Source organism: Dipodomys ordii, unplaced genomic scaffold (genome assembly GCF_000151885.1).
Source record: "Dipodomys ordii isolate 6190 unplaced genomic scaffold, Dord_2.0 Scaffold26, whole genome shotgun sequence".
Taxonomy (NCBI): domain Eukaryota; kingdom Metazoa; phylum Chordata; class Mammalia; order Rodentia; family Heteromyidae; genus Dipodomys; species Dipodomys ordii.
Window position 1 is genome coordinate 5153083 of NW_012267242.1, and position 26580 is coordinate 5179662.

Consider the following 26580-nt stretch of genomic DNA (forward strand, 5'->3'; position numbering starts at 1 on the left):
GAAGAAGAGGAAGAAGAAGAGGAGGAGAAGGAGGAGGAGGAGGAGGAAGAAGAAGAATTATTTCTGATGAGTTTATTATAACATTAAGAACTGACAGAAAGAATGGGAGGCCAGCTTGTTATAAGCTCCCCAATACATTTCCAAGTGTGAATCACGAATCTTAGATTCTGAATTCTTCATGCACTAAGGCCGATTTCCTCTCCAGAAATGCCCATCAGAAATTACTCTTTTCATTCTGTCTCCAGATCTGGTGATCTGAGAGCACACCTGTAGGAGAGAAAGATCCTCACTCGGTGTCTAAGGATACCTTATTCCTCTGGTAACCTGTGGGTGCTCTTAAACCTGGGAGGATCTGTTCTTAGCACATTACAACAGTGCAAGAGCACTATTCCTGAAGGAAAAAACTTTTTTTTATATATAAAGAACTATGTGAGAAAAAGCCCAGATCCTCTAATGCATTAGTTCTGCCCCCACCCCCTGTAAAACAAATCTCAGTGTGTTCAATTGTAATATAAAAATCTTGCATAAGCATTTTCTCCGAGGTGTTATATCAATGTGTATGCATATGAATATATATATAAAGGATAAAACATGTGCATTTATTATTTATGTATGTGAGATGCACAGGCACAGGCTCATATCATATGCCTATATCATGCTAAACTGGAATGAATGTGCTTGTTCTTTGTGAATGTTAGTGTCTTGTTTTTCAATAAAACTCCCCCACATGTACACAAGGAGCATGAGGGAGCTCTCTGGCTTTGACAGTGGGAGCAGGGGGAAGAGGGTTGGCATGAAGACGCCAGGGGACAGGCAGCCAGCAGAGAACTGTCATTCTCTCACTCCCAAGGTGCCCTGAATACCACCTTAAGCAAATAAATACATGCAGAAGGTCCTGAGGCTTCTAAGGGGGAAAAGGAAGGAAGGTTGAAATTTTAATCGGATGCCCACGTTCACCTCAGTCTCTGTGTGTAAAATGTGTGTAGTATACTACCGTGTGACTTAGCTCACTAATGTTCCTATATTAAGCAATATAAAAGCATATTAAAAGATGTTACAAGGCATACATCTACTTATGCCTTACTATCTCAGTTTTAATTGGTATCCCATGGAAATCTGGAATTTTCTCTTTCCCAATTTCAAATAAATACAATCCTGGTGATGACCCATTTGAGTCAAGGACTACCTGTGCCCGAAGAGCCTGTTAATGAAAGAAAATTATAATTTTGCATTTTCAAGTATATCATACATCTATAAGGCAATGGAGGTTATCCTAAATATACCAAGGCAGATTAAATTTTAAATATAAAAGAGGGAGTATTGAGGCAGAGTCTGGCTATGTAGCTTAGGCTGGTCTTGAAGTCACAAACCTCCTGTCTCAGCCTCCTGAGTGCTAGGATTACAGGCATATGCCATCACACCCAATACAAGAGATGGATTCTTTGGAAATATGATTTATCTTCACAAGTGAACAATTAGTGGACCTAAAAATATTGTGTAACATTATTATCACTCCAGAATATTAATAATGTTCCAGAATAAAGAAGCAAAGGAAAATAAGGATCCCCAATATGTGTATAGTTAGCTTCTGGGAAAAAATGATAAAAAAAAATAACTAATTGAGAATCAGCAATACATTTGACTGATTTAAGCCCATCTGTCTGGAGAGAACAAGAGCAAACCTAATAAAGAGAGCTCTCAACAGCCGGTTTTTGCAGTATCCTGTTTGTTTTAGCCTAAACATTTAAACTACCAGTTTATTTGGAATTAGAGAAAAAGAGAAATGAGAGAGAGAGAGAGAGAGAGAGAGAGAGAGAGAGAGATCAAATAGAGCTGTCTCCTACATACAAAACGAATTCCCGAATCTTGAAGAATTTCATTGTCTCTGAAAGTCACTATCACCACCTATAATCCCCTCATTAAAGCGAAAGAAAATACTGGGATGGCATTAAAATGAACTCAGACCATGTGCAGCAATCTCCTGCTCACACCACTTCCAAATGAAGGCAGGCACATTGCATAATACAGGCAGCAAGCGTTCCTGACAGGTGGATGATTTATGCTCATAGTCAGAAGAATCGGAGAGCCTGTGGAGGAGACAGCATGAGCAAGGTGGTGGCGAGACAGATGCTCTCAGTGGGCTTGCAGGGGCTGGCAGGCTCCAGCTAGTTCAGGTGCAACCTGGCCACTCTAAGTACCAAACTCCTATTGCCTAGATTCCAACACTTGGATGTGCCACTTGCAATATTCTATGCAATGTACACACTGAATACACTGTCAAATGAGGACAGGCCCTGTATACAGGCTGCATACCCCTCTTACACACACACACACACACACACACACACACACACACACACACACACACAGCCATACTACATAGGATAAAAGAACCTGTTTTGTTGAATGTTAACCATAATACAAATGTAAATATCATGTTGTTTAAGGATTCCTGATCTGAAAACCCTTAGCCCAGGTATGGGAAGGGAAGAGTGACAAGACTACCTAACAATTGGATCAATATTAAAGATTGCACAGTGGGATTAGGAGAAACACACCTCAGCAGAAAACCGACATTCTTGTCAATTATATTAATTATTTTTCAGATACATGACATGCTTTCATGACATTTTGGTCTGAGAAAGCATTTGAATATTTGAGAGGAAAAGGAGCAAGGGATGGATAAAAGGAGGGATTCCCAAAGGGATGAACTGCTTTGCAATCAATCTTTAAAAATACTTTTTTGCAGAATTCCTCTCCGGGCCCCAAACAATAACAATCTGGTAAAGATTATGGTATTGGTTAAAAGGGTAGATAAACCTAATTATAGCTATTGATGACAAATTACAGCTACTCCATCTCTAACAGAAGGTATTAGCTAGCATTTTACTGCTCTGCAGTAAGTCACTGAGAGACACAGAAATACACCCCATACATCTATGTAGAACTATGTAGATTTATTATTATTATTATTATCATTATTATTATTATTTCTCCTGCTCAGCTCAGTTTCTCAAAGTCATGGAGCTTCAGACATCAATGAAAGAGACAGGCATTCAAATACAGGAGTTGTATGATCTCTTGGATGATTGTGTCTTTATTTTCAACTCCTCCATACTGGAAATGTCAAAGGTAGAACTGCCTAGGAGAATTAAAAATACAGGCATCACTTTAATTAGGTATCAGTATTCAAAGACTTGTAAATTCCCAAGAAGCCACTTTGCAAAGCAAGTTACAGTGTTTTTTTGCTGGGGAAAGGTGGGCAGTGGGGCTTTGCGTTCTGCAAGGCACCACTAAAAGAGAATTTTTGAAAAGAACAAAACGGAATACATTGTTAAGTAATGCAGAATGCCTGCAGACTTTACAGTTCTCCCCAGAGAAAAAACTCAAACAATTTGAAGTCTTCACAAACTGCATCCAAATCCTTTCTAACTTCATTAAGCTCCAGTACTTAAAAATCGTTCATAGCAAGTACTTTAATTAGAGAGGAGTTGGTGCAAGAACAGTTCTGCAGGCAGGGTGTCTATTTAGGAAGCTGACTGCCCAGGAGGGGGGGTGGGGGAGCAGGACACTGATGTAACTAGGAAAGAAACACACTGGAAAACTGGTCGGTTTTTTTTTTCTTCTTCTCCGAAAGCAGAGTTAGGGTGTGAGCTGGTGAAGCAGAAAGATTCCAGTAGCAATTCTGGCCTCATCAGTACTCTGACCATTGAACCTTTGATATCTAGGAAGTATGATAAGGAAAACAAGGTGTTGCTGGCTCACTCAGGAGACTAAGATCTGCAGGATAGAGGTTCAAAGTCAGCCCAGACAGAAAGTCCACGAGACTACATCTCTACACAACCAGCAGAGTCTGGCCTCACACTTGCTCCAATAGTACAGTGCTATCCATAAGCAAGAAATACAAGGCTGGGAAGGTGGCTCAGTGGTAGACGCTTGCCTCATAGGCGTGAGATGCACCACATAAACAGAGAAAGCCCGAAGTGGTGCTGTGGTTCAAATAGTAGAGCACTAGGCTTGAGCTGAAGAGCTGAGGGACAGCACCTAGACCCAGAGTTCAAGCCCCATGACCAACAATAACAACAACAAAAGAAATACAAGTGAGACCCTGAGTTCAAATCCTGCTGCAGGCTTATACTCAGTATAATTAACTAAAAAATCAATAGCAAGTATTTTGTAAAACAGAGAAATATCTAACTGCAATGTGTAAGTCTAATTTTTTGGGGGGTTGCTCCTTCCACCTTTCTTCCTGTGCCCCTTCCCCCCCTGAAATTTACCATCAATCCTTCTATTCCCATACTTAGACACAGAAACCATTGCCACAAGACTTGTAAGCACTAGCTTATTCAGGTGTCATCAAGAACTCTGAAAAGCTGACATTTATTTTAGAGTTCTAGAATTAATTCTAGGGTAGAAAGCAGGTAGAGGAAGAATAGAGTGGGCAGAATTAAGAACTGTTCATACTATCTATGAATGACCAGTTCTTACACTTATATCCCTGGCTGGCTTTAAGTTAGAACTTTGGGTAAGTAAAACACACACACACACACACACACACACACACACACACACACGAGCTTCGAACACTTCTCTAGAGCTTTGAACTCAAGTTATTTAGAAATTACCAACAACAAAGCAGTGTTTAGGGACCACACAACTGTACAATGTTTGAGGTTGAGGCAAAAGGATTCTCTTCATCCATGAGCCCTATACTTTTTTTTTTAAATCCTGCTACAGCTGAATGAATACATTAGTATGTGCAAATCTAACTCTAGATACCATAAATTACACCTTGGAGAAAGTTAGCCATGTCTGTTTGAAAAGTGATCCCAGGGATGCGAGGTCATATGCTTTAAGTCCATGACATTTTCTTGTTGCGGGCCCCCCCATAATTCATGGAGGGTCTCTGTAATTCTGGCAGCTTATGTTGACCCTGCCTGTCACCTTCAGCTCTCCTGAGTACCAGAAGGGACTTGGGCCGGAGTCACACAGAGAATTCTGGGGACCTCTGACCTTAGCTAGGCAAGGAAAGAAAGCGAGGGAGAGACAAGCCAAGCCTGTTGTGACTGTGGCACTCAGGAAAGAAAAGACAAAGGCTCAGGAGAGGATTCTTGAGACCAAACAGAACTGACTCATTTTAGGCAAAGCTGGGCACTGTCTTAAATGTGTGGGCAACAATGAAATGGTGATGGGTGGTAATAACTGCTCATATTTACTAAGGACTTGTATTTGTCAGACCTTCTGCCAAGCTTTTAAAAATATGTTCTATTTTTATTCCTTTCACCAAATGCCATGGAAGAGGCCTCAATCATATATACTATCTTACGGCTCAAAAAAACCTTGGCTACCAACATGAAGAAACAGCAATCAGCAACTTTACAACTCTTGCTCATTCGAAAAATTCTGCCTTGTCAATAGCATGCTCTACAGAACAGCATGCTTGTAACACCATTCTATGTATGTTCTTGTCATGTTCCAATGATATGAATCCTGCAGCTTCATGGGATATCATAGTCTGTGCTACTTTTGTGATACGAAAAGAAATCAGTGGTCATCATCATCTTCCTCCCTTTCCTTCAGCACTGAATGAATTTAATAAAGCACACTGTCATGGGGGAGAAATGAAATAACAAATAGAAGGAAAGAATAAGGTATAGGTACCTTAGCACTTTTGTAGGAGAGTATTCATCCAGGAGTTCCTCTGCTGTGTGTGTGGCAGGAAGAAGATGGGGGAAGGGGAACTGTATGTCACTTCTGTTTGCCTACCCCATTAGCTGGTTCCCAATATGTTAATGTCTCTGGACTTCCAGGACTGTGAAGGGTTATACTGACTCCAGCACCATCTCCTTTTGGGCTTCCAGTTAAAACAAATGCATTCACTGAGGCTGCTAGTTACTCTATCACTGCCAGGTAAATAAGAAGGGTAAGGCAGGGAGAACTTCCTGGCTCTAGAACTTTGAGAGAGGCCTGTGTCTAAACAATGTTGAAATAGAAGTAGAATTACTTGTAAAAGCTGAAAGACTGGCTCTTTCCTACCTTAACAAAATTTAAATATAATTTTCTCTGCTGAAGCATATAGTAGGATAAAGATTTATAAAATAACCAAGACTCTGGCTCTTAAACAGTTTTTCTTAGACACATACATTTAAATTTAATTTCTGTTCTCTATTTTTTTCCTGTGCAATTGCCTCCAGATACTAGTTAACAATTTATTTATTCACTGGTTCATTCCTTTTTCTTTTTCCCTCTCTCCCTCCTTCTTACCTCCCTCTTTCTTTCCTTCTTTCTCTTCTTCCAGAAAGGAAATTGAACTCAGACCCTCACATTCTTGCTTGGGTTTTTCATTCAAGATTGATGTGCTAGCACGTCAAACATGCCTCTACGAACAGCTTTTGCAAATAAGAGTTCTCAATGATTTTTCTACCCAGACTAGCTTTGAACCTCTTTCCTCAGATCTCAGCTTCCTGAGTAGCTGGGATTATAGGCATGAGCTTCTATGGAGACCTATAGACACATAGAAAATCATGGAGAAACGCATCTTTTTAAAAAGCCATGACTCTCACCTGTTGATGACATGGAACAAACAGATGCTACAAACAGAAAATGAGATCATCAGAGAGTGGCATTGGGTCAGTCTCTGGGGAACAAATGCTGGGCAATGGCAGATTCTCTTCTGCTTGACAATGAACCACGGTCATCTCCATAGCAAGGAGTGCCATTCATAAATACGAGTGCCCATTCATTATGCAAATCACTTCTAAGAAGTGGCAGAGATAGTCTGTACAAAAAATTTAGGAAATAATCTACTGGTTCTGCAGGGAGCAGTATTAGGGGAGATAGAAAAATTTACTATATTGCATAACATCCTTGTTTTAGAACATCTACAACAATGAAGGATTTTGGAATTTATAACAACTCTGGCACCAAACCCATTGCTGGAAATAAAGACCTCCTAGCTCACAAAGGGAAGCATCACCAAACAATAGAGGCTTCTATGTGACTCAAGTAATATTTCACCTTTTGACACTGGTAAAATTAATTAAGAGGAGAACCAAAGACTTCATTAGAAAATATCAGTACTACAAAAGGGCATCGGATGCCATGAAGGTCACCTCACTCCTGGCTTTACTATTTCCTAGATGTCTGATCTTAGGCAAAGTATTTACATAAGTGATTTGAAATAGGTCATTCTCATTTTCACTATCATATAAATCATTTATGAAAACGTCACTGATTTTTCTTCTCCCTTTTTTTAAAAAAATTTGGTGCCAACTGGCCTTGTACTATCAGACTTGTAAATATACATTCAAAACAGTACTATTTAAAATACAATCATGTCATGGTCTCACATATATAAAGAAAAATGTGAGCATCATTCATAGATTATTGTTTTCTACAATTCACTACTTATGAGAAAAATTATTCTAATACCCATGTAGAAATGTAGCTTGAAAGTATCCCAAAACTGACATTTTCAAAAAGAAAAAAAGCTGTATTACATTGAACCTCTAATATTATATTAAATGTAATGAATAATTAAATTAGAAATGGACATAGTTCTCAGGCTGTTCATGTTTTGCTCCATGGAACATATTAAGTTCCATAGCAACGGGTAATGTTTCTAACTGCTATTGTTCAACAGACACAGCACCAAGAACATTATATATCACCCCATGAAGTTTCAAAAATATCCTCTACTATATGTATAATTTCAATCTTCATTGAATAGATAAGCCATATTCAAAGATAAAGAGACTTTGAACTTACATGTTGAATTCAAACTCCTTTGTACAACTAAAGATAATTTTAAATAAATTATTGTTTTTTTTAATAAAGGTTTTTCTGGAGATGGCACAGCTACTAAGTAGTAAGGTTTTGACTGGCCAGCTTTCCCTCCTACACTGTCCAATATGGTGGTCACCAGCCAAGTGAGCAATTCAACTTCATAGAAGTTAAACTTCTATTGTATCAGACACATTTCAAGAGCTCAATCCTCACTCCATTTGATCCCCAAGTTTATATTCTTTATCTTTATGCTATACTTCTTCCTCTGGAAAACAGGAAGGTAAAATGCTAAGATCTACAAAGCAATACGAATGTGCAAGTATGGTCAAATTCAGAAAGGGATAAGACCTATACAAATGTAAGTCACCAGAGGTTGTAAATGATTATCATCTTCTCATGAAGCAAAATCCCATGAGTCATATTCATCTCTTCTTTTACTTCTTTCTCTCCCCTCTCCATGGCAATATTTCTTATCTCTCTCTTCTGCTTTTCAGATAGCAATTAAGCCACTCAAGCTAACTTTGAACTTCTGGGTTCAAGAGATCGTCCCATCTCAGCCTCTTGAATAGCTGGGACTAGCAGAGACATCACTGTGCCCAGCTTCATTAGATTCACGTTTAACCCTGAGCACTTACTGGATGGAGTGGTGTAGAGCCATCCTTAAAATGAGTGAATGTTGAATAAAGGGTGAACTTAAAAATGTGTCTTATCTGGATGGTAGGCAGACAGTTAGGTTATCCCTCACCTTAATTTTAACACGGTAGAAAGAATAGTCTGCATTTCTGACAAAGAGAAATAGTGAAAATAAGTCACAACCATGAGGAAGAAATCTAATTTTCCTTCCAAATATTTCAAAGTGATAAGGAAATTGGTAATAAGCCTGGCTGGGTTGGAGAAACTGCAAGGTAACTGGATTCACATATACTAATGATTAGGATAATATTGATTTTTAAAATGATATTGTGTGTGTGTGTGTGTGTGTGTGTGTGTGTGTGTGTATACCAGTCCTGGAACTTGAATTGAGGGCCTCTATACTGTCCCTGAGCTCTTTTGATCAAGGCTAGTGCTCTACTACTTGAGCCACAGCTCCCCTTAAGATCTTTTGGGAGGTTAATTGGTGATAAATGTCTCTGGAATTTTCCCGCCTAGTCTGGCTTTCAACTGTGATGCTTAGATTTCAGCCTCCTGAGTAGCTAGAATCACAGGCACGGGCCACCAGTATTCTTCTTGCTGAAGCATAGGTCTAGAATAAAAGTACCTAGGAGAGCACAGATGTGGCACTGGGATGTGAGGGGATGGCAGGGGATACTTATGGAGCTCATATGCTTGAGAATTATCAAGTAGAAACTCTATAGCGTTGTAGAGAAATCTGACTTGCAGAAGGCATTTTTTTTTTTTGGGTCCGGTCGTGGGGCCTGAACTCTGGGCCTGGGCGCTGTCCCTCAGCTCTTCAGCTCAAGGCTAGTGCTCTACCACTTGAACCACAGCGCCACTTCCGGCTTTTTTCTTTTTGCTTATGTGTTGCTGAGGAATCAAACCCAGGGCCTTGAGCATGCAAGGCAACCGCTCTACCGCTGAGCCACCTTCCCAGCCCAGAAGGCATTTTTTTTAAGTTAAAAAAAAAAACAGGGGCAGTGGTAGTGGAGGGGAAGAAGTTTGAATGCTCCAAAAGTTACACATTAGGGGGAAACTTTGTGGTTATTAATTGGATAATCCCGGGGGAAGATGTGAAATAAGAGTTCAGGTGACCTTGAATAAAATCCTTATTCCAGCAAAAAGCTGAGAGGTAGACCAGGTAAATGGACTTGATTTCCTAAGAGGGCACTATTCTTTTTATAAGAACTAAAATGAATAGTAGAAACATGTATTATGCTAAACTTGGTAATGTAAACTATCTCATTGTTATAGGCTGCATTCCTTAAACTACCCACCTCTCTATGATATCTACAAATTTCCATGAAACAATTCAGGCATGCTAGAGTTATGATTAAGCCATTTCTGTAGGAAAAAAAAAGGCTTGGTAGATGGAAATGCAATTCTTGGGAAAATAGGAAGAGACTACGATCCCACATTTGAACAGCCTTAGACAAAGCCAGCTAAGCCAAGCGCAACTGCTGAGAAATTCATTCTTTGGATTGTGTGATGAGTTCCATTTCGTTGCAGATGGTCATCTATAAGAAAAGGTTCTCATACCAGAGGTCTCTGAAATGCTTCCTGCTTCCAACAAACGTTTCCATATTATTCACTTTTAACATCATGATTCATATCCATGTCAACTTTGGAAAGATGTCAACTCAAGTAAGGTACAACAAGCGACTGGTGTGGAGGATCGGCTGAAGTCCATCTCACTGACGATCAGACATCACTGTGCCTGGGCTGTATGGTCTTCTTGGGTAACGGTGAGTGGGAGTGGCAGGTCCCTGCTATTTGCTTGGGTAGCCACAAAGCCACACTGGCTCTCGGAAAGCACAATCTGCCACACACTTAAGTCTGGTTTGCCAGGAAGCCCAAGGATGGACTCCCCACTAGTACCATCAGGCTCAGGGAATTTGGCTAGCACCAGGCATCTCCGACTTCTGCCAGCTAATTGGCTTTGGGGAAGCCGCTGACCTACTCTCCACTGAGTGGCTTTTGTGAACCTGGAACCCAGCCTACCTCTCATCATTGATCAACCTTGGCCAAGCCAGCTGGCTTGTTCCTTTGCAGACAGTTTGCCTTAGGGAAGCTGGTTGGTGGCTCCTTAACCTAGTAAGCAAGAGAGACAGGGGCAGGAAGAGGGAGGAAGATATACAGACACAAAGAGACAGACAGACACAGAGAGAAAGAGATCGATATACAGAGACAAAGATAGAGACACAAAGAAAGAAACAGAGACACGGAAAGAGGGGAGAAGAGATAGGAAAATGGGGGCAGAGAGACAGACACAGAAAGAGAGGAGAGGAGATAGAAAAATGGGGGCAGTAGGGAATCGAGAGACACAAGCACACCATAGAACAATCTCTCAAGCAATGGCCAGTGATGATTTTTGACTAAAGAGGATTTCTGCATGAACAATATGATAGCTAATAAAAAATATAGATAGAATAGTACTCTACAGAGTCTTACCAAGAAAGATGACAGGAATCCAAATGAAATAAAATCACAAAACACTTTGATTAAATTGACCTTATCAAATGCTTAAAGGCTCACTTCGTTACATTTAAGTACAATGTCATAAATATCAATGCCATGTTAATATGTGTACATGTCATGACAAAGAACAAATATCTTTTGTCTGAGTCTTCCTGGCTCTGGCCTTGTGGGACCTCCCTCACTACGTACTGCAGGGTCACAGACTTTCAACGTTTGAGCAAAGGTTGAAGCACAAGCCCCTCTCGTGGGCATAAAACCATTGGTGGATTTTTGTAATTCCAAAGGAGAAAAAAATGTGCCACACATTAAATAAATGTTAGCTTCCTCTTGCAAGCTGACAAATGGAAATAACAAATGGGAAATATCAAGTGAATTATCAACTTTTAATAATATCTCAATTAGAAAAGAAGGAGCTAAAAGGTATATTTTTAAAACTTTTGTTCTATCTCTCTGCCCTCTATAATAGGAATGCACGTGGAAATTTGTTCAGGTAAAAGAATGTGTGGTGTTACATTCAGACAGATCAGGCAGTTTACCTTATTTCAAACATAGCTGGCTATATATACATATATATATATATATACATATATATATATATTCCATAAAATCATAGCTATGTGATTGTTCTAGAAATGCAGAATACACGGTGAATATGTGGTAATTTTCCAAGCCACACAGGAATTTAATTATGGAGAAATATTTAGAGAATTCTAGTTGAATTTTCTTCTTTTTTAAAATTTTGATTGATTGATGGATTGATTGATTGTTGGTTGTGGGGCTTGAACTCTGGGCCTGGGCACTGTCCTTCAACTCTTTAGCTCAAGGTGAGCCCTCTACCACTTGAGTCACAGTACCACTTCTGGCTTTTTTCTGCTACTGTGCTAAGGAATAGAACCCAGGGCCTCATGTATGTGAGGCAAGCATTCTACTACTGAGCCAACTTCCCAGCTCTTCATTTTCTCATTTTTAAAAAGGGTAAGATTCTAGTACTCTGTGAGTACAGAGGCAGACAGAGCTCATGTCAATGAATCAAGTGCATCCCACTCTATACAGTCACAATGAAGAAGGAATGTGTTTCTGAAGTTCATGTTCTAAGAACTAAGCCAGACAATTAAAATCATGCCACAAGACAAACATTTCCTCTATGCTCCAATTTGGATTGAAATAGAATGCCATGCAGTGTTTGCTGAAAGTGTATACCATTGAATTTCAGAAGATGAACACCTTGAGTACCGTTGATATTTATTCACATAGTTTGTAACTGTCAACACCAAGTTGACTGTGAGAGTAGGTCAAAGGATGAGTGCTTGCCTAGCCTATGAAAAGTCCTGGATTCAAAGTCTCACACCACAAAGACAAAACAAAACAAAAAGTGTACTCAACTTAGACACTGAAAAAAAATGGAGAAATATCCTAATATCTCTACTCTTTGTTTCTTCTGTGCAATGGGAGGATACCATAATCATAAAAATTAGCTCACAAAAATAAAATAATAAGATGAAATAATCCAACTGAAATATACAGTGTGCAGCCTAATGCATATTCAACTTTTAAGATCAGGTTATTCATCTTAGCTTCTATTCCTGACCATTCATATTTCATATGAATTCATATCAACAAAATATGAATAAAGTTGTCCTCTGGTTAGGCAGTGTCTGTACATGAAATAAGATCTTGTGGTACCTCTAATACATTCCCAAGTGGCTTCATGTCAAGACAAGACTCTCAAATGAGCCACGCTTCCCCCACCCCCTTTGCTATTGCTTGGATTATAACTTGGGAGTTTTGTTTAATTCTCTGCATTAATGAGGGAGCTTCGTGGGATAAAATTACAACAGAGAGTGCATGAAATACCAGTGAGGTCAACACAGTTCTATTAACTGTCATCTAACACAGAAATATTTCCCTTGAATACCATTAAAGCTTTCTCCTTTTCTTTGTTCTGGTTTTTGAAGGCAATAGGAACCTAACTTTCCCTACCAATAATTTCACCCCCCCCACCTTTTTTTTTTTTTACTTAGCATCATAATGATGTTAGATGTGAAGAAAAACTATCACCTTGGTAAATGTCTTCTTGAGAGGTTTTGTATAAAAGAGAGTTTGTGAGGATGAATTACAAAGCAGGCTCATTAAGTAAGCAAAAACAAACCCACTTGTTAGTAAATGATCTAAGTAGGTTTGTATTTTTTTTCTTAACAGAGAACTTACCTGGAAAATGCTTTAGCCTTTCGATGTTCATTTTGTTAAAATGGGAAATATCAAACAAAAGGATAATTAGACAAGAAAGTTGCTCATTGCTGTTCTTTCTGATTGGGTAAACCCAGAAGATCCCCAGAGTTCTTGCTGCCATATATAAATCAAGACTCAAGCTGTCATTGCAGCAAAAACAGTTCTGGAATATTTTTTTTTCTTGATGTCCTGGGGACTAGGACAACTGATTGGCTGGATACAATGGCAGCTAAATAGATAACTGTAATATCTGTTCTGTTTTACTCTTTCATATATATATATATATATATATACCACACATACACAGATGCGCATATATACACTGTCACCTCTAAAAGGCAGAAATAGGGCCTGTATACCCTATGAATTGTCATGAAATGGCTCTGAATAAATAAATCTGGAGAAAAGTCCTCTAACACAGAAGAGGAGTTCCTTTTCCTTCATAGCCCCTCTGTTTCTTTCTGCCAAAGACTTCCTGTAAGTTAGCTTGGCCCCATTAATGAATAAGTGGAGGGCTTTCTATTAACATAGGGATGGGCAATTCTTGATAGTTCTAAGATTTGCCAGGCCATAGAATTTAAGTTGGGCATACAGTGGGCACTGACCTTTTCAGACACAGTTGTCTTCAACCCTTGCCATCCTGATCACGGAGTTCCTGATGCACACTGCCTACTCCAAGTCAGTGTGGCTCAAGTCTGCTCCCCTATCCCATAAAAGCATTTCTTGGGGTGAGGCACAATGGTTCATTCTAAGCCCAGCTGGAAGTTGGGAGGATTGTAGCAAAAATGTGAGACTCTGTGCAAAAATAACTAAAGCAGAAAGGGTTGAGGGAATGGCTCAAATGGTAGAGTGCCTGTCTAGTGCTCAAACTATAAAGCTACCCTGACACAAGAAGAAGAACAAGACAAAGAAGACGAAGATGAGGAGGAGAAGGAGGACATATACTTATTCTCTATGTCTTCAGCAGCTCCACAAAACTAAGAAGTGCAGATTCCTCAGATTACAATCCTAAGGAAAAATTTTTCCTTGCTGATGAGCAAAACTTCTACATATACTTTAGACTCCAGCCTTTTTCTTAGGTCTGTAAGTTTACTGCTTTTCTCAGATCACCAGGACTCTCTCAGTTCATCTAAACACAAATGAGGATTTCAGACCACTGCTGAGACATGGGCAACTGACCCAAGTGTAGAAGAGTTAAAGGCTCCTCCATGGCCAAACAATACAGATGTAGGTGGATTGGGACTATGGCACCTAATTTCCCATTTCCTTTTTATCAACAAAGGGACACTAGGTAAGTTACTAACACGCCCGTGCATTTATTATGAGCTTAATTAGAGTCTGACACCTGGAGCCCCGCTTTTCTATGCTGAGTGGGATTGTAACATGAAAATTAAACATTAATACCCTGTATTCTTTTTATGTTGAACAGTGACATATTCCAAATGCAGATTCTCATTCTCTGTTTTCACTTATCAAGAACATAAGGATTCAGAATTCATCAATGTTCACCAACAGTGTCTATCTGCAACTGTCATTCTTTTCTTTTTGTAGATTTTTAAGAGTGGGAGAAATATGTACAAATAACAGAGATCACCTCTATAACAATCCCATATTTTAAAATGGTTAAGTCAAATATGAAAAACAAATATGATGGCTAAAAAAATTTAACAATTATTTTACTCATTTTATTCATTTCAGTGATTTGTTTTCTGTTGGAGGTAGTATTTGAGGGAGGGGGGTAGAGAGGGGAAGGGATGGGAAGGGGAAACAAAGGAGAAGGCAACAATGCTTGATAAGAAATTACCTTTTTCATGTAATTGTAACCTCTCTGTACAGTATTTTCACAATTAAAAAAAAGAAGAAAGAAAATGCAGAAGTAAAAAAAGGAAGGTATTTCATATTAGATTGGCTTGCTCTTCTCCTCTCCTGATGCTGTCAATATTTTTTATTTTAAAAATGTAATTATGAAACTTCAAATAAAATCTGGCCAGTAGCAATCACAACAATCTGTGATGAGATTTTAGGTGTTAATAGAAATAAAACTACACTGACTGAACTTCAATATATTGACAAGATGTGGTAGGTAGAGCAAAAGATCCTCAAATATAAGCAAACTGCAATCAATGCTTTAGCTCCCAAGCATTTAAATACCTACTAATTTTTCTACTGTTCCTTCAATGCTCATTTTGGATAACTTTGATTTTAAAAAATTATATCCTTTCTGCTTTTCTAGAAAAATTAAAATAAAATCCATTTTTTTCAGTTTAGACAAAATTTATCATGACAGAATACAGTATCCATGTTAACTAAGCCCCAGTTCATGTTACATTTACAAATTCAATATCATCATCATATGATATTTTCAAATCATATGCTAGTATAGTGTTTCTGTAGGTATGATGTCATTTTAAAATACAGTCTGTATAATTTCAGGATAGAAAAAGAAATGAGAAAGAGTGCAGTCCAACCGATCTTTTGTACATAAGATAAAGGAGAACCTTAAAGACAAATAGACTAGTTTGAAATCAGTGCTATAAGGTATAAAAATTATAATTAAAGCTAAAGCACAATACCTTGCTAGATACCAGTGGAGATCTCAATTAATACTTGAGGTTTAATAAAACTTATGTCCAACCTGTGATTTTTTTCCATATCTGCTCTTCTTAATCTTGCTCTTTTTCTCTTCTCCCTTCTCTGTCTCCCTTTCTTCCATTTCCTTTTCCTTTCCCGGTCATAGTGTTAAATTCCACTATTTAAAAAGTATACTTTACCTGCAATATTGTTGAATATTGAATATTGTTGAATATTGAATATTGAATAGGTTGAATACCCTACATCTATTCTATACTCTTGTTTGGACAGTTAATGGTGAGGAGAAATTCCCATGATGTTTCTGAACACATGATTTTTTCTTTAAATTTTTACTTAAAATCTGTCACTTAAAACATACTTCCATGAAAAACAACAGAAAGCCACTTTCAAGTCATTAATACTGTCAAAGGTTAACAAATTTTCCATGTATGGGGGTAGTCCAACAAATCAATATGATATCTATCTCCAGATTCTAGATCATAGGACTCCCTGCTAATCGTGTCCTTGACCTGTGCTCACACTGAAACTCTTGCTCTTCAATAAAAATCAACAAAGAAAACAACAATAAGCACCAGGTTAAAGCAAGCAAGTCTTGAGTTAGATCACTTGTCACAGGTTTAAGAGGTCAATCTAAGATGAAGAGTCAGATCTAGGTCCAACTCACCCCAAAGCTGGACTTTTACTGTCTCTGGGAATAGTAGCTATACTTGATCTGTCTATGCTTTAGGCCACATAATATGGTATTAACCTGTGTGTGTGTGTGTGTGTGTGTGGGTGTGTGTGTGGTGTGTGTGTGAGAGTGTGATCCTGGGGCTGGAGATAGAACACAGTGCTAGGCACATGCAAGTAAAGCATTGTTCTATATCAAGCTATCCTCTCAGGCCTCTGTCATATTTTATGTAAAGTGTGTAATAGTTTCTTTGCAAATGCTATCAAGTATTGATATTATTTTACAGATAATGAAACTCAAGAGTTAAAGGTTAAGCATCAGAGTATCTTTAGGCAAATTAAAAACATACTTTCTTGGCATAAAATAATTAAACTGGCCCTCTAAGTTGCCTAATTCATTCATACTTTGATAGATGCTGGCTTGGTGCATCAGTGTAACTCTTACTCACCTCCAAGAGTGAGAGAAAAACACTTGAGTTGTCAAAGTGAAACCTATTGTGTCAATAATATCAAAACGCCCTTCGAGCCTTTGGACAATGAATTCTATACCTACATCATTATTGCTTCCATAAACCGTCTCTGTTACTGACAGAGAAAACTGAACCCATAGGTACTGTAATAGCCTTTAAAAAACCAAGGAGGGAGATCAAAATAAAAATAAATCTTGACCAGATTTATAGGTGCACCTTGATTAGTTTTCGTTTTTCCCTTCAAATAAGCAATACCTGAAAAAAATGAAAAGGGAATGTTGAGACCAGATATCATGTAATAGATGGGTTTTGTCTGACACACAGTACAGTATAATGCTGGAAATATAATGCTGGCCCATTGTTCGTAGCGTTCACCCACCAAACAGAGCAAGGAGAAAGATAAAGGGGATGTTTCAGCATACTGAATGTTACAACTGTTTGGATTTGGACAAATAATTATTTCCTTAACTCTATGACTACAAGTTTTGTGTAATGTTATGGAATTTTGTTATCTTCTCTAATAGAACTGTTGGTTTGGTTTCTTTCTCTCTCTGTCTCTCACTCTCTCTGTCTCTCTCACCTTCCCTCTTTTCTTTCTCTCCTTCTCTTTCTCTCTCACCTTCCCTCCTTTCTTTCTCTCCTTCTCTCTCTTGCTCTATTCCTCTCTCACACCTTCCCTCCTTTCTTTCTTTCGTTCTGTTTCAACTAATATATGTGCATGTAGTATATATTATTTACATCATATATTATATGATATTAAAAATCTAAATGTTAGTTCATTTCAATACTATTTTGGTACTGGCTAATGAAGCCTAACTTACAACCACGTATTTTCACTCTATGTGATCGACAGGATGCACTTACCCATAAGCCATCTCTTCCCTTTCACACCCTCTCCTATACTCTGCTGTCTTCTCAAAGGGTTATGCTTCAATTGGCTGAGATGCCCGTCAACACAATGAAAGAGTTATTATTCTTAACACTGTAAAGGTCTTGTCTTTCTATAAACCTCTTTTATAATGAAAACCTTCTTCATTTCCCCCAGGCAGTACTTTCCCTAGGATGCATTTGGCAAGTTGAATAAAAATACCTGCTAAAGAAAAGACGTTCCCATCAAAGCTGTTGAAACCTGATTTCATTTCAGATTCTCCAGCTAATGTTGTTTTGGGTGGTTTTTCTTGTTGTTGTTGTTGTTGTTTAAATAGATTTTGTCTGTCAATTTCCAGACCTGCGGTGCCATCATCCTGTATGGACTGCTGTGGTCAACACGGGGGTTGTAAGCCGCAGATTTTATTATGAAGACTGGTAATTGAATTGAACAGGTTTACATTTGAATAGATTTACTACATCATGATCTCTGACATGCTGCATGGGACTGAACTCCCTCTACATCCATAAAGATACATTTAAGACGGTATCATACTCTCCAGGCTTAGAAAGCTAGTGTTGAGCCAAGGAAATGGTCACATATAATGGTGCATTTATATACAGGGGGTAGTGTGATATTTCACAGCATTTTTTAAGTACGAAAGGGAAAAAAGAGAGAGAGAGAGAATATTCCATGTTTACTCAAGACCAAAGGGGAAGGGGAGGGGAGGAGGAAGAGGGCTTAGAGAACTGACATTTTCCCCATCTAAGTGGTCATAAGGAAATAAAAGAAAGTAAATTATTATCTGGACATATCAGCAACTGCAGTGATTCCCTTGAAAATACACCCTGTAAAGGCTTAATAACAGCAAGGACAGAGGTGTGAGTTATGAATAATTATGGTCCCATTTACGTGAACCAACAACACTTAATTACACACAGGGAACCCTCTTCATCTATTGTTACCAACTTATCAATCTTCAAATTTACTCCAATAGAAAGTACCATGGGAACAATTATTTAGAAGAAAAATACTCTTCTTGCTTTTCCTTAAACTTGGGAGAAAAATCAGTTGAGTAAATGATATTAGTAAAAATCAAACTGAAGCACCAGAAAAGAAAAAATAATACTAATGCCTTCCTGGAAATGGAGGTATGTCTCTACGTACTTTAGTGTTTTGAAAATAAAATCTCCATCTAGAACACCTTCAACAAAAGTGCCCATTGATAGACTTCTCAGAACATTGAACTAAATCATGATTTTTGGAAAAAATATTGATTTCTCAAATTATAGGAGTTGGGAACTACTTTTAATTAAGCTTTTTTGAATAGGCATTAAGCATAGTTTAAATCTCTACAGCCCAACTAGATGGTAAGTGAATAAAATGAGGGCCAAAACTTAACAATCCATCACTTTTTACATCCTGAATTATAGCTTTTTATTACCTATTCATTAATATTTATTTATTATTATACTCTTGAGGATCCTCTGTTGTGGGTTCTGTTTTGTATGTTCTTGGCTACAGGGTTTAAAGCAGTGGCTCAGACCAGCTTTACTACCTCCAGGAAGTAATCTCTCATCCTTCCCTTAACTAAAGGAAACCTTGATGTTCTTTGGTCTTTATTTATGTATCGGCCTTTGTCAAGACACAGTCCTACTGGCATTTTCATATGACTGTCTAAGCAACAAAAACAATCTAGTCTGTTTCTCCAGTTAGGGTCCAATTGGCCTGGAATCATGTCTGGCTCATGAAATTATATCAATAAATATGTAGCAAATGCTTTTGTAAGGCCAAGCCTGTTAACTATACACAATCCAAACAATGCCACTTAAAAGAATGTCCTCCTCTTTCTTATTTTCGTTCACCAGTGTAACCTGTCACCAACTTAGTGTTTCTTTCTTCTTTACACTTATGGAATATACCACCCCAATAGTATGTCCCTACTATCTAACTCTGTCTGCCTTTCTTCTTTCTATGTCTCCCTCCTTCAGACAGACAGACAGACAGACAGACAGATGGATTCATATTACTAGAATATTGGGAAATTTTTGCTTGACGCAGTAGCTAATGCTTTAATGCTTTAATTATAAAGTTACAGAACTCAAACAGGGTTCAACAGTGCCTGCCTTCCAAGCATGAGGCTGAGGTTAAGCCTGTTATACCACAATAAAATTGTTTAAAACTTTGAAACTAACTTTAAGAGTCTCTGTTTGTTCATGCCTGGCTAAAGAAGAGGTGACAAGAACTGGAGATGTCTTCTGTGTTCCTACTAGACAAACAGGGATGTTCAAGATAGAAAGTCTATGCTCATGAGTATAAGCTGGTCCACGCATCCTTCTGTAAATGGTGACAGTAGAAAGAAGGAAGTCTTCAAACAAGCATAAGCAGGGAAAATAATATGATCCAGTGATATCACATGTAACCGAAGCTTTAGTTCCACTTGGTAAATTTGTATTCTGATCAACGTGAATTTAGAATTTCAAAAAAAGAGTCTCCAGTAACAATAAAATATACCACCCAATAAGCTCAATCTCAAGAACAAAGCCCATTTCTATGATGCTATAGATGATATGTCCTTAAATACTAATGGACACAATCTCTTTCAAACTTTAATCACCACATTTCACTTTGTTTCTTTATAAAAACTCTATTAATTTTAAACTCTGGTAAATTTTATGAGACTAGAGAAACAAAGTAAAAATGCAGTATGTTCAATACACATCTATAAAATATGTCATGTACAAAGACATATGGAAATATTTAAAACCTAAATGGTAGGCCTTTTAAAGACAGTGGGGGAGGGAAACATGTCCCTATTCCCAAGTTGAAATATCACTTTTGCTAAACACGCTGAAATGTACAAGCATTTTAGGACCTTTGTCATTTGTAGAATAAGTACTTGAGTGACCACTAGAACTGATGAGTTCAATTCTTGGCTTACCTGTTATCAAGTATGTTAGTAAATGTGTTATTAACCATGTAATTACATGATTAATAATTATGTAAAGTGGGGCAATTGCTTAATTCACTGTTAATAGTTCGTGTTGTTCTTATTATCCCCAAATGGGAGCAAATGGGGAAGCTATTTTAGTATTGTACTCTAAGCTCCTTATACTAGAAATTAATCCCCAAAGACTACTTGAAGGCCAAGATTAGTTAGGGGGGAAAAAGATTTCTCTGTGAATATAGCAATAAGAAGAAAATCAGTAACATTAGGAGTTACTTGGTTTGTCTTCATCTTCTTCCTTCTGTGATTTGCAATGATCAAAAGACCCAGACTATCAAGCATACCTGATGGTTTCAGCTGCATACCAGATGCGTTGTCCTACCTTGTCCCTTCTGGATGATGTCAAGCCCGTAGCCAGGCAGTCCCAGAAAGCTCAGGCACAAAGAAGTCGTATTCTGCCAATCTGATTCCATGTCCTTACTGATAACCCCTCTTTTTATGGTTTTTATAAAATCAGCGAAACTCTCCCACCCACCAAAACCCCTAAACCCCAAATGTAAAACACAGGGATCCCCATCTCCCCAAACAAACCCCTTACCTTCTTTCAGCATGCCCACTTTTAGGCACTTCATGAAGCGGCATGCCTGACAGGATTTACGTCTGCGCTTTGTGATTTCACATTCATTCGTGGCAGGGCAGCTATATTCTATATTACCTACAACAGAGTTCAAAGAAAAGAAGCAGTTAGGACTCACAGCTGCCGGGAAATATTAGTATCCCAAGGAAATTGTCAGCTCTGCCATTCCTGCCCTACCTCCACTTCCCCAAAACATCTCGTGAGATTCATCAAAAGTGGTGAGAAATGTCACAGAGCTGATATTTGTACTATCACGTGAAGAAAATGAGTGACCAAAGAGAAGGCCTGTACTGATGCTCTTCAAAAGATTAATTAGGTTTTTTTGTGATCGGAATCTATGTTGCAATTTCTTTGGATTCCTAAATCCTCTGGATGACTGTTATTTTGCAAGGACTGTTAAAGCAAACAGTCACTAAGACATGCCCATTCATACAAAGTGTGCTCTTCTAGGGTCTTCTAGGGTCGAAAAGAAATCACGTTCATTAAGAAAATGTAGATAGATGGATGGATGGATGGATAGGTAAATAGATAGATAGATGATAGATAGATATGCAGACACAGAGATATATGCACTAAAGCTGAGTGGTGGTGGTTCACATCTGTATTCCTAGCTGCTCAGGAGGCTGAGATCTGAGGATGAAAGGTTGAAGCTAGTCTGGCTAGAAAAGTCCATGAGACTCTCATCAACAATTAGCCAACAAAAAGATGGAAGGGGAGGTGTGGTTCAACGGGTAGAGCCTTGTGCTAGTGGCTCACGCCTGTAATCCTAGCTATTCAGGAGGCTGAGAACTGAGGATAGTGGTTCAAAGCCAGAAAACTGGAAGTGGCGCTGTGGTGCAAGTGGTAAAGCGCTCACCTCGAGCTGAAGAGCTAAGGGACAGTGCTCAGGCCCAGAGTTCAAGCCCCACCACCAACCAAAAAAAAAAGTCTAGCAAGTGTGTGAGGCCCTACCATGTCCTTATACCCGCACAAAAATTAAATACAAGCACAGAAAATGGATTCTTGTCATCAGTCCTGGGTATCTTTTGGTGCTCTAGGCTTCTTGTCTTTCCTACCCGGAATAACATATCACAATGAGAAACAAAGTTAATGTAAGACTTTATGATAAGTCCCTAGTGGGAGGGGCAGAGAGTCCATAATTGTAACTGTAAGGCTTTCCAGACCATCTCAACACATGTCTCCACTCTGCAAAGGATGATGCTGACAGCAGTGGCGATAACCATGGTTACCTTCTTTCCCACCCTGATCCAGTTCATTATATCATTTGCATAAATAATTCCAAACATTCAAGTTCCACGAAAATGTTCTAAATAAATGTAGACTGCTATCAAGTTGGTTTGCTTTTTGTTTTCCTTTTGTGCCAGTCCTGGGGTTTGAATTCAAGATCTGAGCACTGTCTCTGAACATTTTGTCTTCAAGGCTGATGCTCTACCACTTGAGCCACAGGGCTCCATTTCCTGCTTTTTGGTGGTTAATTAGAAATAAGAGTCTCTTGGACTTTCCAGCCTGGGCTGGCTTTGAATCCTGATCCTCAAATCTCAGCCTCTTGAATAGGTAGGATTAGAGGCCAGGGCCACAGTTGCCAGGCTTTCAGTTATACTTTAACATTAGGCTTTATATTATTTATACCAGTACCTCCATATTTGAAATGATAAACCAGTAACCAGAAGAAAATCCAAACTTTAAATGCTTCTCAGCTGGAGACTACACAATTATTTGGGATGTGCTGAAGACTGACTCTAGCTTTGTAAAGCAGCTACCTTTAAAATAAAGCCCCTCTCTCCTCTCAGCTCTGTCACACAATGCTTGAAGGTGCTTTCACTACTTCCTAACCCTTTCCCCTTGTGATTAAGTGCATTAGTATCTTAATGAAAATGCATTCTCTTTATTGCCCTCTTGGGAGAAGGGAGGTCATCACACCAAATGCATAAATTGTCATCAGAGACGGTCCAAGCATAATTGCAATTTTACTGCTCCTGTTTGTAATACCCAGGGTCCGTTCAAGTCCCCAGAAACATGCGCAGATTCTAGTAATTAGCATAGAGGCTGCCTGGGACCACAGCATTGATGAAATATTTCAGAGTTAATCACACATTGTAAACACTGATTTATATTGACTACCTTTCTCCAGACTGATGTCTCCTCATTAAATATCACATTAGTGGATTGCAGGGTTGTACAAAGACCGGACTACTCAGCAACTGCTAATTCAACAGGAAGTAATACCTAGCCACCACTTAGAGCTTCTGAAAATTGGTTAAGTATGCATGACTTTGAAGGAAAAAAAATCTCTGCATAATAACTGGACATAAGCCTATGAAAACTTTGACTAAATTTGCATTCTAATTCATGGTATTTACAATAATAGCAACTACCTTTTTTTTTAATATTCCCATGAGGCCAAGCTGGCCTTGAACTCTATGTATCCTCAGTTTCCCTCTAACCCATGATCTTCCTATATCAGCCTCCTGAGTACTAGAATGACAGGAATGTTCCACCAAGCCTAGCTTATAAAAGCTCCATGTATGTGGATGTGGATGTGTGTGTATGGGGTGTGTGTGTGTGTGTGTGTGTGTGTATGGGGTGTGTGTGTGTGTGTGTGTGTGTGTGTGTGCGTGCTAGTCCTGGGGTTTGAATTCAAGGCATCTCTGGCTGTCCTTGAGCTTTTCTGCTAAAGACTAATGCTGTACCACCTGAGCCACAGTTCCACTTCCGTTTGGGGTGGTTAATTGGACATCATAGTCTCTCCGACTTTTCTGCCTGGGGTAGCTTTGAATCACAAGTCTCAGATCTTGGCTTTCTGCACAGCTAGAGTTACAGGCCTGAGGTACCAGCACTCTTTTTAGTAGGAACCTAACTAACTCCAGTGATATTGATGGCATCAGTAGAAGCATCTTGCTTTCTCAGAAATATCACTAATCTTACATGTGTAGAAAACCAAGAACAAGGTGAAGGAACTGCACTGTGGCCCTGACTGAAAATAAGAGGATTTTGAATTTGTTAAATGAGGCAGTCTTCACAGACACCTATGTAAGACATTTTTTAAAAGAATATCTAAAGTAAAAGAAAAAAGGGCTGGAGGTATGATTCAAGTTGTAGAGTGCCTGCCCAATAATCACAAAGCCTCGAGTTCAAACCTTAGGACCACCAAAAAGAAAGAAAAAGGAAAAGATATTGCTAATAATTTTCTAAGGAGTTATCAATGATCTAATATACTAATAACACTTTCTGTGATATTTTCTGTTTTATAAAAAAGAAACACAGCATTTGTTCTTTGTGTGTGTGTGTGTGTGTGTGTGTGTGTGTGTGTGAGTTGTGGCGCCTGAACTCTGGGCCTGGGCGCTGTCCCTCAGCTCTTCAGCTCAAGGCTAGCACTCTACCACTTGAGCCACAGCACTACTTCTGGCTTTTATTTTTCTGCTTATGTGGTACTGAGGAATCGAACCCAGGGCCTCGTGCATGCAAGGCAAGTGCTCTACCACTGAGTCATCTTCCCCAGCATTTGTTCTTTTAAGAAGGACAGCAGGGCCTTGCATGCAACAAACCAAATAAAACAAAAGGATGGCCTCATTTGCATAATTAATTAAAGAAAAATAATATAGGTCAAAGAGCACACTTTCTCTTCAGTGCCTGAAAAGTATTTTGACGTCATATTTTCCTCATTAGTAATATTTTTCTCACTGGTCCCTCACTTTTTAAAATTTTTATTGTAAAGATGATTGGCAGAAGGGTTACAGTTACATGAGGAAAGAAATGAGTACATTTCCTGTAAAATAGTGTGACCCGCCCTCCCTCATTTTCTCCCAGTTTCCCTTCCCCTAACCCCCAGTCCCCCAAGTTGTGAAGTTCATTTCTAACATAGTGTCTTGTGACTATCACTCTTGCATTGGTTCACCCTTTTTTCTTTATTTCACCATTTCTGTGATTCCCCTTCCCTTTTCCCCCACATCACATAAGTTTATATATAAGACTAAGGGTACCAAAATCAAAAACAGTGACAACAGGGGATAAACTAGATCTAGAAACTTCTCTTTATAACCCTCCACCACAAGCTAGTATAGTCATCTCTCTTTTCCAACTAGCTTTCTTCTTCCTCTTTGGAAATTATATCCTCTTCCTTCACACTAAAACATCTCAAACAGGAATATCAATCAACCCAACCTGAGTGAGCTCATACCTGGAAAGGAACTGCCCCTCACTTGTACAGAAGAGCCTGTCTCTCTCTGCTCCAGGTAGGACACCACAGCAAACTCCCTACCTATGACAACTCCTCTCACAGCACTACCTTAAATTAAAATAAAAAATTAATACGGCACTGCAAGTAGAGCTTGTAGAGTACTTGTCTAGCAATGTTATCTGAGGTAGGTTTGATTTTCACTTACTCTCAAACACATACTGTGATGCACACCCATGCAAGCATGTACACACACACACACTTAAAATATTAAGACAGGCAAACAAAGCCCTTTCCCAATCTACTTGCCATCTACTTTTTTTCTTACCTCAGATGAACTTTCTGATGAAGCCAATATGTTTTATTCTTTTTTTTTTAATGCTGCCTGTCCTTCAAGACTCCTCTCTGACGATGATCTATCCCTCGCTCTTTTTTCTTCCTAAAGTTATTTCCAAGACTCAATGTTCAACTGCAATTTCATTCAAATTATTCATAAAACTCTCAGAGCATGCTATCAGAAAATGATTTCCTGGGACTCAGGTTCTGGAGACAGGTCACATTTTGTCAGACACTTTTACATGCATAGACTTAGAGGGTAAGATGCCAGAAGACAAGGACCACTTCCCATACAATGAAAAGAATCTCCCACCAAAAAGTTGTGTAGATACAAAATAATACACTTAAAATAATGCAGTATCGCTAGTCATTATTGTTTAAAACATCCATTATTGTGCTATAAGTCACAGCATCAAGTGAGCTGAATGTCCCATTAGTAAACAAGAAGAGAATATTAGGAGTCTGGACAATAGGACAAATGCTTATAATTCTTCAGAGGCCAGAGGCGAGAGGACTCTGAGAGGGGAGAGAGAAAGAGAGATGGCAGGCAGAGACAGACAGACAGACAGGCAAGAGAGAGAAAGAGAGGAAACAGATACACAGAGAGAGGAACAAAGAGAGACAGGTGAGAGAGACAAGATAGAGGTAGAAGAGAGAAACAGGAGAGAGAAGGAGGAGGGAAAAGAAGAAGAAAAGAGGAAATGGAAGAGGAGGAAGGAAGGAAGGAAGGAAGGAAGGAAG

The 26580-nt window shown here is 38.8% G+C and overlaps 1 protein-coding gene across 2 annotated transcripts in view; it reads right to left on the reverse strand.

Annotated features, from left to right (window-relative positions):
- The window catches only part of Esrrg (estrogen-related receptor gamma), a 416227-nt gene that overhangs the window by 128750 nt on the left and 260897 nt on the right, over positions 1–26580 (reverse strand). For both annotated transcript variants that reach the window (XM_013015075.1, XM_013015076.1), the window contains one exon: positions 21291–21407. In XM_013015075.1, the coding sequence (XP_012870529.1) occupies positions 21291–21407 (117 nt within the window). The remainder of the gene's footprint in view (positions 1–21290; positions 21408–26580) is intronic.